Here is a 14,500-nt window from a genome sequence, read left to right as displayed (position 1 = left end):
GTGAAAAGGCTCGAGGGTTGTAGAATGGGGAGGTGGTTGAGGTGGACGGGTTGGAGTTTGCGGAGGTTGGAAGGGGTGAGGAGGTTGGAAGTGGTGAGGAGGTTGTGGTGGGGGATAGGAATGGGAGGGGGGATAGGTTGGTGGTTGGGGGACGGAAGTTGTGCGGTGTCTCAAATCCTCCACCCTACGTCTCAACTCCAACACCTGGTCGGGCGTGAAGTCCGCCACCAGCTGATTAACTGACGGCCAATAGGGTTGTAGCGGGCCCGGCTGAGAAAACTGCGCCACACACTCCCGCAGAGTTCTCAGCTCGGCCTCCATGGCTACAATCCTATTGCTGTAACCACACAAGGTCTCATACAAGAGCCATGTGAGGTATTCATAATCAGCTTGGCGGCTTCTACCGGCCCTCTGGCGACGCATCAACGCCTCAAAAAGTGGCGCCATAACGGCCATTGTTGCGTCACCAGAGGGCACCAGTAGAGGACGATTTGGGTCCTGACCAGGTGCTGGACGAGGTGGAGAGGGATCCGCGGGTGGCAGCTCAGCAGGGACCGCCTCTTGATGACCTTCACAAGGAGGTTCTGGCGCCCGAGTACTGCTAGTTGTTCTGTAAAAAAAACAAAAGAAAAATTAGCATGTTTTTAAAATTGATTTCAACATTTTACCATTTTTTTAGGGATTTTTTTACTTACCTTCGCAGCTCTAGGGTTCTACGTAGGAACCCTAGGGCAGCCGCATAGCGGTACGGCTGCCAGCGGGTTCCGCCAGACCCACTCGGGCGATTGACCTCCTCATTATAATCTTTTTTGTAGCGGTCCCTTATTGAGCGCCACCGCACAACTTCCGTCCCCCAACCACCAACCTATCCCCCCTCCCATTCCTATCCCCCACCACAACCTCCTCACCACTTCCAACCTCCTCACCCCTTCCAACCTCCGCAAACTCCAACCCGTCCACCTCAACCACCTCCCCATTCTACAACCCCCGAGCCTTTTCACCACTGTTCTCTCTCTCCTCCTAACTATTTTCAACAATCAACTTTCACCACTCCTTCTTCGCTGGCTCGGACAACTCCTTCACCCAATCCCCCATCCCGTTTGCATACTCCCGCTGTCTCTCCTCCCACATCACACATTTCAGTGTCCACCAGAACATACGAAGGTGGAGAGGGATCAAGCCGTGCACTGCCTTCCACCCCCCAACCTCCTCCTCCAAATCCTCAATACCAGGATTTGTTATTTTTATTTGGTTGAAATTTTATATTAATATTGTTTTATTTATATATATTTTAATTTTATAAAATTCTGTAAAATTCTGTAAAATTCTGAAAAATATAAAAATAAACATTACTCTCAAATTACTGGCATTTACCAAACGGCAGCCCTACTGCTGTTGCAAAACTACTACTCCCAACATGCCTGGATAGGGCATGCTGGGAGTTGTAGTTTTGCAACAGCTGGAGGGCCGCAGTTTGGATATGACAGAACTAATCAATTAAAAAAATTTAAGGATACTTACTGCAATCTTCCCATTTGCCTTCACTGAGGTCGTCCCAATCAGTCAGCATTTTGCCGCAAATCTCCATCCACAGACTCCGGGTCAGGTGATGGTCTGCATGGCGGCGGTCGGTATGGTCCCAGAGTGGGACGCGTTCCTCCACCAGATGGATGAGGAGTTCATTGTCTATATAGAAACCGGATAATTCCTCCTCATCCGTTCTGGCAGAGGCCCTTGAACCCTAAAAAAATGTAAAAATCTATTAATTTAAAAAAATAATTTAATAATTTACACATATGATATAACACATATGATATAACAAGATTCAATACTGAGATATACTCACACGTCCCAGGCCGCCGCGTGCTCCCCGGCGCCTTGTGGGTGGTTGCTGACGACCTCTTGAGGCAACAGTAGGATTAGACTAAAATAAAAGAATATCAATTTAATAACCATAAATTATAAGAATTATGAAAAAACACAATACATTTTTTTTATTTTTTTATTACCGATTCATGGTGTCCACCCCCGACTTCCTCCTCTTCCGCTGTCGGAGCTGGGCCGGAATACCTCTCCTCCGTTGACGATTGCTGTAAAAGAAAAAAATAATAATATTTTGGACATGGATGGGATAATAAAATAAAACTTTAAAACATGACATACCATTTCCAAGCGAACTCGTCGCCTTGGAGGAGAGTTCCCGGACTCACTTGAATAGCCTATTGAAACAATTAAAAATAATTAAACAATTGATTTTGAATCATTATAAAAAATCCATCAAAAAAGATACTTACTGGACATTTTGAAATGTATTAAGTTCAGGTCTTTCTCCCAAAAAATATAACCTAAAAGAAAAATGAGAACAAAAAGATGAAAGTTTTAACACATTAATATTAAACAACAGTACCACCTTAGGGGACTACCACCCCCAACATCCACCATGCAGTCACCCCAGCCAGCTGCTGTACCAAAGAAAAAGCACTTGGGACTGAAGCTGGGGTGACTGCACGGTGGGTGCTGTGTGACCTGAATCTCCTGAAGTCTGGTGAACGCGTCTTTAATATAGGATGGTAAAGAAGGAACAAAAGGCGAGATAAACCCATCCACAAATTGACTAATGTTTTCTGTTAGGCTATTATTGCCCGACACTATCGGTCTGCCTGGAATAGGCTGTATTTGCTTATGGACCTTAGGGATACGGGTCTCCATCAGTTTTGGTTTCCATCTGTATTATGAAACGCTGACCAATCAGTTTGGCTGGATTTGAGCACACAGTATGTCTCTGAAAACCCCAGAATTCATCCGGCTGCTTCTGTCCTGTGTCACATCATCAATAAACACTGGGGACCAAGTGCCACTGGCAGCCATGCATGCCCAAGCCATCACACTGCCTCCGTCGTGTTTTACAGATGATGTGGTATGCCACCATGCCTTCGCCATACTTTTTTCTTTCCATCATTCTGGTAGAGGTTGATCTTGGTTTCATCTGTCCAAAGAATGTTCTTCCAGAAGTGTGCTGGTTTTTTAAGATGTTTTTTTTTTTAGCAAAGTCCAATCTAGCCTTCTCATTCTTGAGGCTTATGAGTGGCTTGCATGGTGCAGTGAACTCTCTGTATTTACTTTCATGCAGTCTTCTCTTTATGGTAGATTTGGATATTGATACCCCTATATCCTGGAGAGCGTTGTTCACTTGATTGGCTGTTGTGAAGGGATTTCTCTTCACCTTGGTAATTATTGTGCGATCATCCATCACTGTTGTCTTCTGTGGGCGTCCAGGTCTTTTTGCATTGTTGAGGTCACCAGTGCTTTCTTTCTTTCTCAGGATGTAACAAACTGTAGATTTTGTCACTCCTAATAGTGTAGAAATTTCTCGGATGTTTTTTTCCTGTTTTCACAGATGAAGGATGGCTTGTCTCACCTGCATGGAGAGCTCCTTTGACCGCATGTACTTCTCAGCAAAATCTTAAAATGCAAGCACCACACCTCAAATCAACTCCAGGCCTTTTATGTGCTTAATTGAGGATGAAATAATGAAGGAATTGCCCACGCCTGCCCATGAAACAGCCTTTGAGTCAATTGTCCAATTACTTTTGGCCTCTTTAAGAACAGGATGCCACATGTAAAGGAGCTGAAACTCCTAAAACCTTCATCCAATTTTAATGTGGATACCCTCAAATGAAAGCTAAAAGTCTGGACTTTATGTCCATGTCCATTATATAACTATAACTTGAATATGTTTTAGTAAATGGGTAAAAAAAATAAAAAATGGCGTCAGTGTCCAAATATATATGGACCGAACCGTATGTGTATGGCGGTGTGCCAACTGTCCTCCAAAATTATACTATATTATTATATAGTAATTATATTATATATGTCGAATCGGGTCGAATTTCAACATTCACTATCCTTTGTTCTTAAGGGAGATAAGCAACCTAGAGAGGTGTCTGGCAGCAGCGTATATCCCTCTTCCTGTTTAGAACACATCCTTTAATGTCAGTAGGTAGGGACGGACATGGACAGTGAGCCCTAAATGGAACCCCGCCCGCTTTCCCTACCTACTTGCAATGCAAGCTCTAAGTAGCAAGTCCGCAACTGGTCAACGTTCGCTACTCTGCAAGACAAAAAACACCAAGGGACGAAGACAAGACACAAAGACAGAGTTGTACAGAAATTGGTCAGAACCAGGAGGACAACAAAGTACCAAATCGAGACAGAGAGTAGTCAAAAAGTCGAGCCGAGATCAGAACAAGACGAGAAGCTCAGTACCAACACGTGAGACATGGAGTGGTCGAAAAGCCAAGCCAAGATCAGAACCAGATGAGAAGCTCAGTACCAACACGTGAGACATGGAGTGGTCGAAAAGCCAAGCCAAGATCAGAACCAGACGAGAAGCTCAGTACCAACACGTGAGACATGGAGTGGTCGAAAAGCCAAGCCAAGATCAGAACCAGACGAGAAGCTCAGTACCAAGACGTGAGACAGAGTGGTCAAAAAGGCAAGTCGAGGTCAGAACACAGATAATACAAAAGACATGAATCAGGAACATAGCTAGTGAGTGTCCTCTTTTGGCAGAATAATTCTTCAGGACTGGTTTGAGGAACATGACAAACCCAAGGCGTTGGCCTCCAAATCTTATCATTCCCGGATACTCGGTGACCACTTTATTAAATCTTCTTCCCCCGGGTTCTCGGTTCCTATTTTAGCAACCTGGGAGAAAGTCACAAGGCCTGTAAACCTTGGAGTTGACCTAAATTGGGTCATTGTGACACTGGGGACTGTTCTTCCCCTGTACTGGTTCCACTCTCTACCTCTCCAGTGTGTGTGTAGTCAGATATGGGATAGACAGACGCATAACTCTCGGCTGTCTCACTATTCTTATAGACATTACAGTTCTGATAAGGTTATTATATGTGAGGATTCTCAGCACTGTGACATTACAACAGAGCATGCGCACACTCCCCCTCACTCTATGATGCGCACAGAACTTGTGAGGCGGAACGTTTATCCCAGGGCTTGTCGCTCTGGCCGGAAGTATTAGGCAGATGCACAGATGATGACGTGTCGCTGTCAAGATGGCAGCTGACATCACTCTGTTATTCAGAGCCAGTGTGAAAACAGTAAAGACCAGAAATAAAGCGCTCGGGGTGTCTCTGCCGGAGACGGACGTGCTGAAGAGGAGCCGGCCCCGGGGAGAGTTCAGCGGAAAGACCCGGGATGTGGTGAGTGACGCGGCGGAGCACCACCTGTCACTCTCCAGCTGTTAGCGAACTACATATCCCAGGATGCTTTGCTTGCATTGGCTGAGAAGTATTCTTCAGGGGTCTGTAATGTATTAATTGTCATCTCTTGTAGAACTGCAACTCCCAGCGTGAACTGTAAGGAGGACAGGGTGGGAGTTGTAGTGTCACAGCAGCTGGGAAGTCAGTCAGGTCCCTGTCCTAGTCTGATGGGCCTCAGGGGACCTGTCATGGCAGCAGCCTGGTGGTCCTAGCTGAGGACATGATCCCCTCTGTAAGTGACGGGAATCCGTATAACGGGGAACATTATTTTACATGAAGTAGTAACATGTGTATATATATATATATATAGTGCTGCTTGTATATACAGTGTGGTGTGATGACCCCACCTGTGTAGTGAGAAACCATCTGGCCCCTGTATTGTGCTGTCCGGTGACTGCTGAGGCCAATCTGTGTGCGCCATCTGAGGGTTACATGGAGTCCGTCACCGGCTCAGCTGCATGGAATGAGACCTTTCACTCGGTGATCTGTTACTGCATTCTGGAGAGAAACTACTTCTAATACATATGCAAATGAGCGGTTAAAGGGATTCTCCAGTGAGGGAGCACAAATTAAAAAGAATCACATACACTATTAACGCTAGGAAACGGAACTATACCTGTTGCAGCCACATCTGCCACATTTTTTTGCACATTCTATGCCCTGTTTTGTCGCCCGTAATGCCACAGAACGTCCAGGATGGGGAGGGACTTGACACTTTCAATATCCTCTTCATTTCCTCCCCATCACCGCTACCATCTCCTCCCACACACACACCTCCCCCTTACCACTACATCTCCGCCCCATCACCGCTTCTATCCCATCCCACACACACTCCTCCCCATCACCGCTACATCTCCTCCCACACACACTCCTCCCCATCACCGCTACCATCTCCTCCCACACACACACTCCTCCCCATCACCGCTACCATCTCCTCCCATACACACACTCCTCCCCATCACTGCTACATCTCCTCCCACACACATACTCCTCCCCATCACTGCTACATCTCCTCCCACACACACACTCCTCCCCATCACCGCTACATCTCCTCCCACACACACTCCTCCCCATCACCGCTACCATCTCCTCCCATACACACACTCCTCCCCATCACTGCTACATCTCCTCCCACACACATACTCCTCCCCATCACTGCTACATCTCCTCCCACACACATACTCCTCCCCATCACTGCTACATCTCCTCCCCCACACACACTCCTCCCCATCACTGCTACATCTCCTCCCACACACACTCCTCCCCATCACCGCTGCCATCTCCTCCCCCACACACACACTCCTATACCATCCCACACACACTCCTCCCCATCACCGCTACATCTCCTCCCACACACACATTCCTCCCCATCACCGCTACATCTCCTCCCACACACACATTCCTCCCCATCACCGCTACATCTCCTCCCCCACACACACATTCATCCCCATCACCGCTACATCTCCTCCCCCACACACACACTCCTCCCCATCACCGCTACATCTCCTCCCACACACACATTCCTCCCCATCACCGCTACATCTCCTCCCACACACACATTTCTCCCCATCACCGCTACATCTCCTCCCCCACACACACATTCCTCCCCATCACTGCTACATCTCCTCTCACACACACACTCCTCCCCATCACCGCTACATCTCCTCCCACACACACACTCCTCCCCATCACCGCTACATCTCCTCCCACACACACACTCCTCCCCATCACTGCTACATCTCCTCACACACACACTCCTCCTCATCACCGCTACATCTCCTCCCCCACACACACTCCTCCTCATCACTGCTACATCTCCTCCCCCACACACACTCCTCCCCATCACTGCTACATCTCCTCCCCCACACACACTCCTCCCCATCACTGCTACATCTCCTCCCCCACACACACACTCCTCCCCATCACCGCTCCTATCCCATCCCACACACACAACTCCCCCATCACTGCCACTAGGACCAGATTCCTCCATAGTCATTTCTGCACATGCGCCACACAGCGGGAGAGCTCTTCCCTGGAGTATGCGGCTCTTGTGCAGTGAAGCCTTGAAGCCAGGGGCCGTACAGATAAAATTACTGGACATGTGCCGGACGTGGGAGCGAAGGGAGCCTGCTTGGGATCTCATGAGAACTGGGACAGATGTTCCCTGGCCTGGATAGTGTCAATCAAGATGCTGGTGGTGATGGTGGTGATGGGGTGCCAAAAGCTTGACCTTGGAGGAGGACAACACAGGCCTCCTTTACATCCAACAGCTAATTTGCTTATGATGGCAACAAGAATAAAAGTAGATTTTCTGAAGATTTACATGCTACAAAAAAGGTCTCAAAAGTCACTTCTGCAGTTACTGTAGGCAGTTTTCATGACCTGAACCGCTGGCATTTTCCCTTTAAAAGGCATCTGTCAGCAGATTTGTACCTAGGACCTGTTACATGTGCACTTGGAAGCTGAAGGCATCTGTGTTGGTCCCATATTTTCCATTTTGATTGACAGGACTAGGCAGTGGAAATGTCATAACGTCTGGTCCTGTCAAAGTGCAGAGGGATAAATTAAAGGGGATGCCCAGCTTTTACTAAGTCATGGACTTTCTTAAGGATAAGCTGATTGGCGGGAGTCCGACACCCCTCCATCCCACCGGTGCACCGTCATCTGCATAGTGCACAGAGCTTGTCATTGCAGCTAGTCTCCCAATGGGAGCTGCTCTGTTGTAACGAGCTCCCACCACTCAGTAGTATAGGTAAGAGGTGTCTAATGGGTGGATGTTCCACCGCTGGGACCTGCACTGATCAGGAGAACCTGATTGCCGTGCCACCCATATGAATGCAGCGGAGGTCTAGTCCTAGTCTTCAGGACTGATGAAGACAGAGGGGTAAAGCGCTCTGTCAGACTTTCTCTCTCCGTGGTACAGTTGGTGAAGATGCCAATGAGACGTTTGCTTTGTCTTCTCATGTGACCAGTCCTAATACCCGGCCTATGGATAGGCCCACGTGTCCAGCGTTATGTCCCATATAGACACTTGATTAAATATGGGGTTGTGTTAGGCTTTCATGTGCCTGGATCTGAGACATTTCTCCTTTTACGAGACATCCTCTCCCTCCTCACCCTCCTCACATGATCTCCTTGTTAATGGTTGCCGATTAGTTCCAGTAGTTTACCTGCAGCTTTTCACAAAGAGAATTTCCCCTACAATCGAGTCACCAATATGCCCCCCTTCTTCAAGGTGTAGCTGCGGTCCGCTTTCTTCAGTTCAGCCTCATAAAGGAGTTGCAGATTTGCCCTCCCTTAAAGGGGTTATCCCATGATTTATGTAAAAAATGACAATCAAACATCATATAGGACATGACAATCTTTCTAGCAAATATAGGACCAGCCCTGTACCTGACATGGATCTAGAGATCTCCCAATTCATTGCTCCAATTGTTCTGCTAGGTATCTTTCAGGTGCACACACTGATCTGGTTATAGCGGTCCGTGGTATGCCGGGCTGGATTCCTGTTCAGAGCAGGAGCGCACGGCGTTATTGGTTGCTATGACGCCGTGCGCTTCATGCCGCCGCCGCTGTACAGTAATACACTCGTATAGATCATAGGAGTGTATTACTGTAGTGCAGCGGCGTCATAGCAACCAATGACGCCGTGCGCTCCTGCTCTGAACAGGAATCCAGCCCGGCATACCACGGACCGCTCGGCCGCGGAACACGGCCGTGTGCATTCAGCCTTAGTAGGAGGAAATAAAACACTAATAATAAAATCACTGATGGATAAAACTCAATCAGTTACCGTATAATATCACTAGTGGAGTTGGTAAATGACATCAACATTCTTATTGTGAGGGCCCTGCAAATTCACAAGATAAAAAGTAGCTAAATAGTCTATTAAAGGGAACCTGTCATGAACTTTATGGTGTCCTCACTGAGGGCAGCACAAAATAGTGACAGAAATGCTGATTTCAGTTCTGTGTGACTCATGAGCTAAAAGTCAGTGGTTGCTGAGAACCAGCATCTTAATCATTGCAGCCCAGGCCTTGAAAAGAGTCCAATCTACCTGAGAAGAGTCCTGGTTATTATAATCTCCTGCTCTCCCGCCATCTGCTGATGATTGGCAGTTCTCTCCTAGAGAGAAAGGGAGAAAACCAGGTAGAAGACGGTCAGTCATCAGCAGGTTGGCAGGAGAGCAGGACTTCATGTATAACCAGGACTCTTCTCAGGTGGCCGGGACTCTTTTCCAGGTCCAGTCTGCAATTATTGTGATGTTGGTTCTCAGCAACCACTTACTTTTATCTTATAAATGATAGACCGCTGAAATCAACTCACCTGTCTCTACTTTATACTGCCGTTAGTGTGGGCAACATAAAGTTGATGACAGGTTCTCTTTAAAGAGGACCTTTCACCTTGAAAAACATTGTGAACTAAGTATGCTGCCATGTAGAGCGGCGTCCAGGGATCTCACTGCACTTACTATTATCCCCGGGCGCCGCTCCTTTCTCCCGTTATGTCCTCCGGTATCTTCTCTCACTAAGTTATAGTAGGCGGAGTCTGCCCTTGTCCTGTGGGCGTCTCCTTCTCCTAGGCTGTAGCGCTGGCCAATCGCAGCGCACAGCTCATAGCCTGGGAGTTTTTTTTCTCCCAAGCTGTGAGCTCTGCAATGCGATTGGCCAGCGCTACAGCCTAGGAGAAGGAGACGCCCACAGGACAAGGGCAGACTCCGCCTACTATAACTTACTGAGCAAAGGTACTGGAGGGGATAACAGGAGAACGGAGCGGCGCCCGGGGATAATAGTAAGTGCAGTGAGATCCCCGGGCGCCGCTCTTCATGTCTTTAAGAATCCATAAAAGTCCATACAAAACTAGGGTTCTAACAAGATGATTGAATCCCATTCATGGCTGGGAATATACCAGTTACCATATATCAGAGCAGCTGATTACTTGGAGAGATGTGCGTGCCGACGCTGTGGACTGTAGTTTCCGCTCTACTTATGGCTATTCCATTCATATATCACGGAAGCCAGTGATGTAACCCAGCAGATCAGTCTTGCGCTACAAGCACCTAACCACTTGCTTGGTGTTATTTGTAGGGGATTGGTCCTTGTTCTCCACTGCGGATGTAATTAAGTTGGTTCCAAATAGGCCTGGTTGGCAATAGGGGATACAATGCAGTGGTGTGAGAATTGGTGGCGTCCATCATATAAAAAGGGTGATTTGGATTCAATATTTCCCCATAAATATATATCAAAAGACCATGTATCCAGACGTGTTTAGGTGTTATGACGTGTCCTCATTGTCCCCTCTTTTGTGTCCGTGACTCCGGAGTGCATTTATAGTCCTAAAATGTACAGAAAAATGGGTCCTCAATTAACACTACTGTAAGTGGCATAAACCTCATTTGTCCTGTAGATAAATAGGTTTCTCTCTCAAGTGTTCAACTAGAATTTCCAACACAATGTTGGCAGTAAGGCTACATGCTCACGACCGTATGTGGTTTGCAAAACACGGATACCAGCCATGGGCGTTCCGCATTTTGCGGACCGCGCATGGCCGGCGCTATATAGAAAATGCCTAATGGGATAGGACTTGCTCTATATTTTTGCGGGGCGGCAGAACTAAACTATGGATGCGGACGTCACACTGTGTGCTGTCCGCATCTTTTGCTGCCCCATTGAAATGAATGGGTCCGCACCCGATCTGCAAAATTGCAAAACGGATGCCGGCCCGTTCATACGATCGTGTGAATGGACCCCAAATATGTACTCTAAACGTCATTCTATTTATGCGTCCGGGTGGAATATCTGATCAGCAGGGGTCCGACACCCTGCACCCTCCCCAGTGCTGTGTAGTGGACAGAGCTGGTTACTGCTTTAGAAACATAGAATGTGTCGGCAGATAAGAACCATTTGGCCCATCTAGTCTGCCCAATATACTGAATACTATGAATAGCCCCTGGCCCTATCTTATATGAAGGATGGCCTTATGCCTATCCCATGCATGATTAAACCCCTTCACTGTATTTGCAGCTACCACTTCTGCAGGAAGGCTATTCCATGCATCCACTACTCTCTCAGTAAAGTAATACTTCCTGATTTTACTTTTAAACCTTTGCCCCTCTAATTTAAAACTATGTCCTCTTGTAGTACATGTACCCCGGAGTCTTTTGCTGGCAGCGCATTTTTCTATGTAAACAGGATACGTGCCAATGATGGAAACAAAGGACTGCGTGAATGTCCTGAAGATACTTGCCATCGTTGCTTGTTACCAAAATTTTCCCATGTAAAAGCACCCTTACTGTACCAACCAGCGCCTTCCTGTAGGGTACAAGGAACTAGTCTTTCTGGCCTAATGCTCATGGCCGCGTTACGACTGTATTACTAAGGAGCCATTAGATGGAGGCCAAAGGCTGCTACAGGGCATTGCTGTGTCTTGATATGCTTCCACTTTCACACAAAGCAATATGATGCCCTGGAAGATGGATAATTGCGGAGGCCAACATAGAAACCTAGAATGTGTCTGCAGATAAGAACCATTTGGCCCATCTAGATTTGGCAGACTAGATGGGCCAAATGGTTCTTATCTGCCGACACATTCTATGTTGGCCTCCGCAATTACATGCCCCCAGGCATCACTGCAGAGGCCAGTCATTGACTGCAGTGATGCACAGGACTCTGTCCATCTGGAAGTTGACAGACGGTAGGCGTAGATATATTCACAGGTACCACTGGGTGGGGGAGGGGGGAATAAAAAAATAAATAAAAAAGGATCCTGGACATGCCTTTAAGATGGAGAGTATTAGGCTTTGATGGCACCAGATTACATAAATACATAAATTCAGTTTTTCCTGCAGAGAACAAGACCTCACGTGCGCTAGCGAAATGTAATCTCCTCCATCCTATGGCTCGTCACATTCCTCCGCCAGTGTTTTTGAATGTAAGTTCTGCGTTACAGAGGAATGAAGCAATTTTGTGCCATGTAAGCAAGCGTTCCCACTGACGCTGCCCACAGACGGTATCCAGTTCTGGAGTCCGTATTGCCCCGGGGAGCAGGGACTAGTCAGGACTAATTGTGTTACTTTACTGGTAGAGAAAATGCTTTTTGTCTCTGTTACCAAAGCATGAATGCAGATTTAATTGCCAGATGTTTAGTTCTGCCATTTGACGTGTGCAACATTAGATCGAGTCCAGGAGAGGAATCGTCAGTGACGTCCGAGGCAGGCGCAATGGGTGAGGTTTCCCGATCTAATGGCTTTAGCAGGCAGTTCTTCTTCAGGATTCTGAGCGAATTTTCCAGATATTGTGTGCTGCTGAATGCACCAGAGATGTTGGTGTCCTAAAATGACCTTTGGTGGAAATAAGATGCATGTGATTTAGAATAAGTCTGCAGGGCCTGATTCTATGACGCCCAGGGTGCAAACTCATGGAGATTCCTATGTACGTAGGGTGATGCGCTGCCCGGAAACTATGCTTTTATGTGCCGCATCAATGTGATCGCCTGATAAATGATGAGAGTTTGCTTGTTCATTGGGTGATCGGTGGCAGATTTACACAGGGCAATTATCGAGAATGAACATCTGTCCCCGATAATTGTCCCAATCCTCGACCCATGTAAAAGGTCCCGTATGTTGCTGGAACCTAACAAATAGTACTGGTGTGTATGTTTCGCAGCACATTTTATAAATGTTTTAACCACTTTCAGTGACTTGCCCGACAGGGGATCATGCAGGACTTTCGTCTCTGCTCAAAAAATCTGAGCGGACACCAAACGGACCCCATTATAATCTATGGGGTCTTTAGGCTCCGTTACGCTCAGTTAGGTCTCGGTTATCTGCAGAATCCGTCCTTTCCGTTCTCCTGCTCCTCAACGGAGCCGGAGAACGGAAAGGAGAAACGGTGATGTGAAAGGAGCCTTAGCTAAAAGGGAGTGTGACTTTGGAGGAAATGGGGCAGGTCTTAAATGAAGTGCTGTGCGCCAAAAAGTGTCCTCACATTTTGGCACATTTTTTTTTTTTTTAAGTATACGTAGACTAGACAGTCTTCAGGCGCACCACCAGCCACTGTCATAAATTTGGCACAATTTGAGATTGTATTACTTTTAGGGCTCATGCACACCACAGTTTTTTTTATTTTTTTTGTCCACATCCGATCTGCATTTTTTGTCAGATGCAGACCCATTCACTTTAGTGGGGCCGCAAAAGATGCAGGCAGCATGCAGTGTCATGTCCTCATCCGTATGTCTGTTCCACGGCCCCGCCAAAAAATAGAACATGTACTATTTTTGTCTGTTTTACGGACAAGGATCGGACAGTTATATATAGAGGACAGGCAAAATGCAGAAATGCACGGCCGCTATCGGTGTTTTGCGGATCCGCAATTTGCATAAGCTCTTAGATGGTATTAGTAAATGTGAGTGTAGTCTTTTTTTTTTTTTTTGGTGTTTCTCAGGCGGTTTCTATTTTTTTTTCTTTTTTTTTTTTTTTTCTCTCCAGAGTTTTTAGGCAAAAAACTAAACAAAACACCAGCTCCAGATGCTGCATGGAAGTCTCTGGGAATTATTAAACGCAGCACAAACGGGCGTTTTTTGTAGTGGTGGCTTTTGACAATCAATTTTTATTTATTTTTTGTCGGTGGAATATTTTTTTGGGAATCATAGCATGTTCTAGGAGTGGCGTTTCTTGTCCCATAGACATCCATATTTTTATTTTTTTGGCTGTACTTAAAAAAAACACAAAACACAGTTATTATTTTTTTTTTCTTAACCAGTACATTTTTTTTCATGCCGCTCTACAGAGTAAGTAACATTACGGTCATTATATACTTTCCTATTTAAAAATAAGCATGGCTTGCAAAAAATGCAGTTAAAAAAAACGAACATTCTCAAACATACTGTTTGGCCAAGAACCCCACAAAAACGCTTAACAAATGCTAAAACAGCATCTAAAAACGCAGCACAATCAGGTGTTTTTAGGTGTTTTTTGTTTCAACAAAAAAATGCAACAAAACTGTGGTGGGGAATTTATCATCTCCTTATGTCAGCTTTCTGTGTTCGTGACTTTTTAAACACCACTATGACAAAAAAAATAGTTGCGTTTCTACGCTGCCTTCGCCACTTTCCGTGAAGGTGGCATGGCGATTCCGGGACTGGCGCATTTATCTTAGTTTATGCCAGTCTTCTGGCATAAATAAAGACCGAAATCTCCAACAGCTAAGAGCTGTCATACATTT

General features: G+C 46.4%; 1 protein-coding gene across 1 annotated transcript in view; it reads left to right on the top strand.

The window, feature by feature from the left end:
- The first annotated feature begins 5,033 nt into the window (after window positions 1-5,033).
- The window catches only part of STX18 (syntaxin 18), a 145,973-nt gene continuing 136,506 nt past the window's right edge, over window positions 5,034-14,500 (top strand). Inside the window, exon 1 of the mRNA XM_040419109.1 lies at window positions 5,034-5,219. Coding sequence (XP_040275043.1) covers window positions 5,073-5,219 — 147 coding nt within the window. The 5' untranslated portion in view covers window positions 5,034-5,072. The remainder of the gene's footprint in view (window positions 5,220-14,500) is intronic.

The sequence above is a fragment of the Bufo bufo genome, chromosome 2, assembly GCF_905171765.1.
Source record: "Bufo bufo chromosome 2, aBufBuf1.1, whole genome shotgun sequence".
NCBI lineage: Eukaryota > Metazoa > Chordata > Amphibia > Anura > Bufonidae > Bufo > Bufo bufo.
The sequence above is the reverse complement of the archived record's forward strand: the minus strand, read 5'-3'. Positions and strand labels throughout refer to the sequence as shown.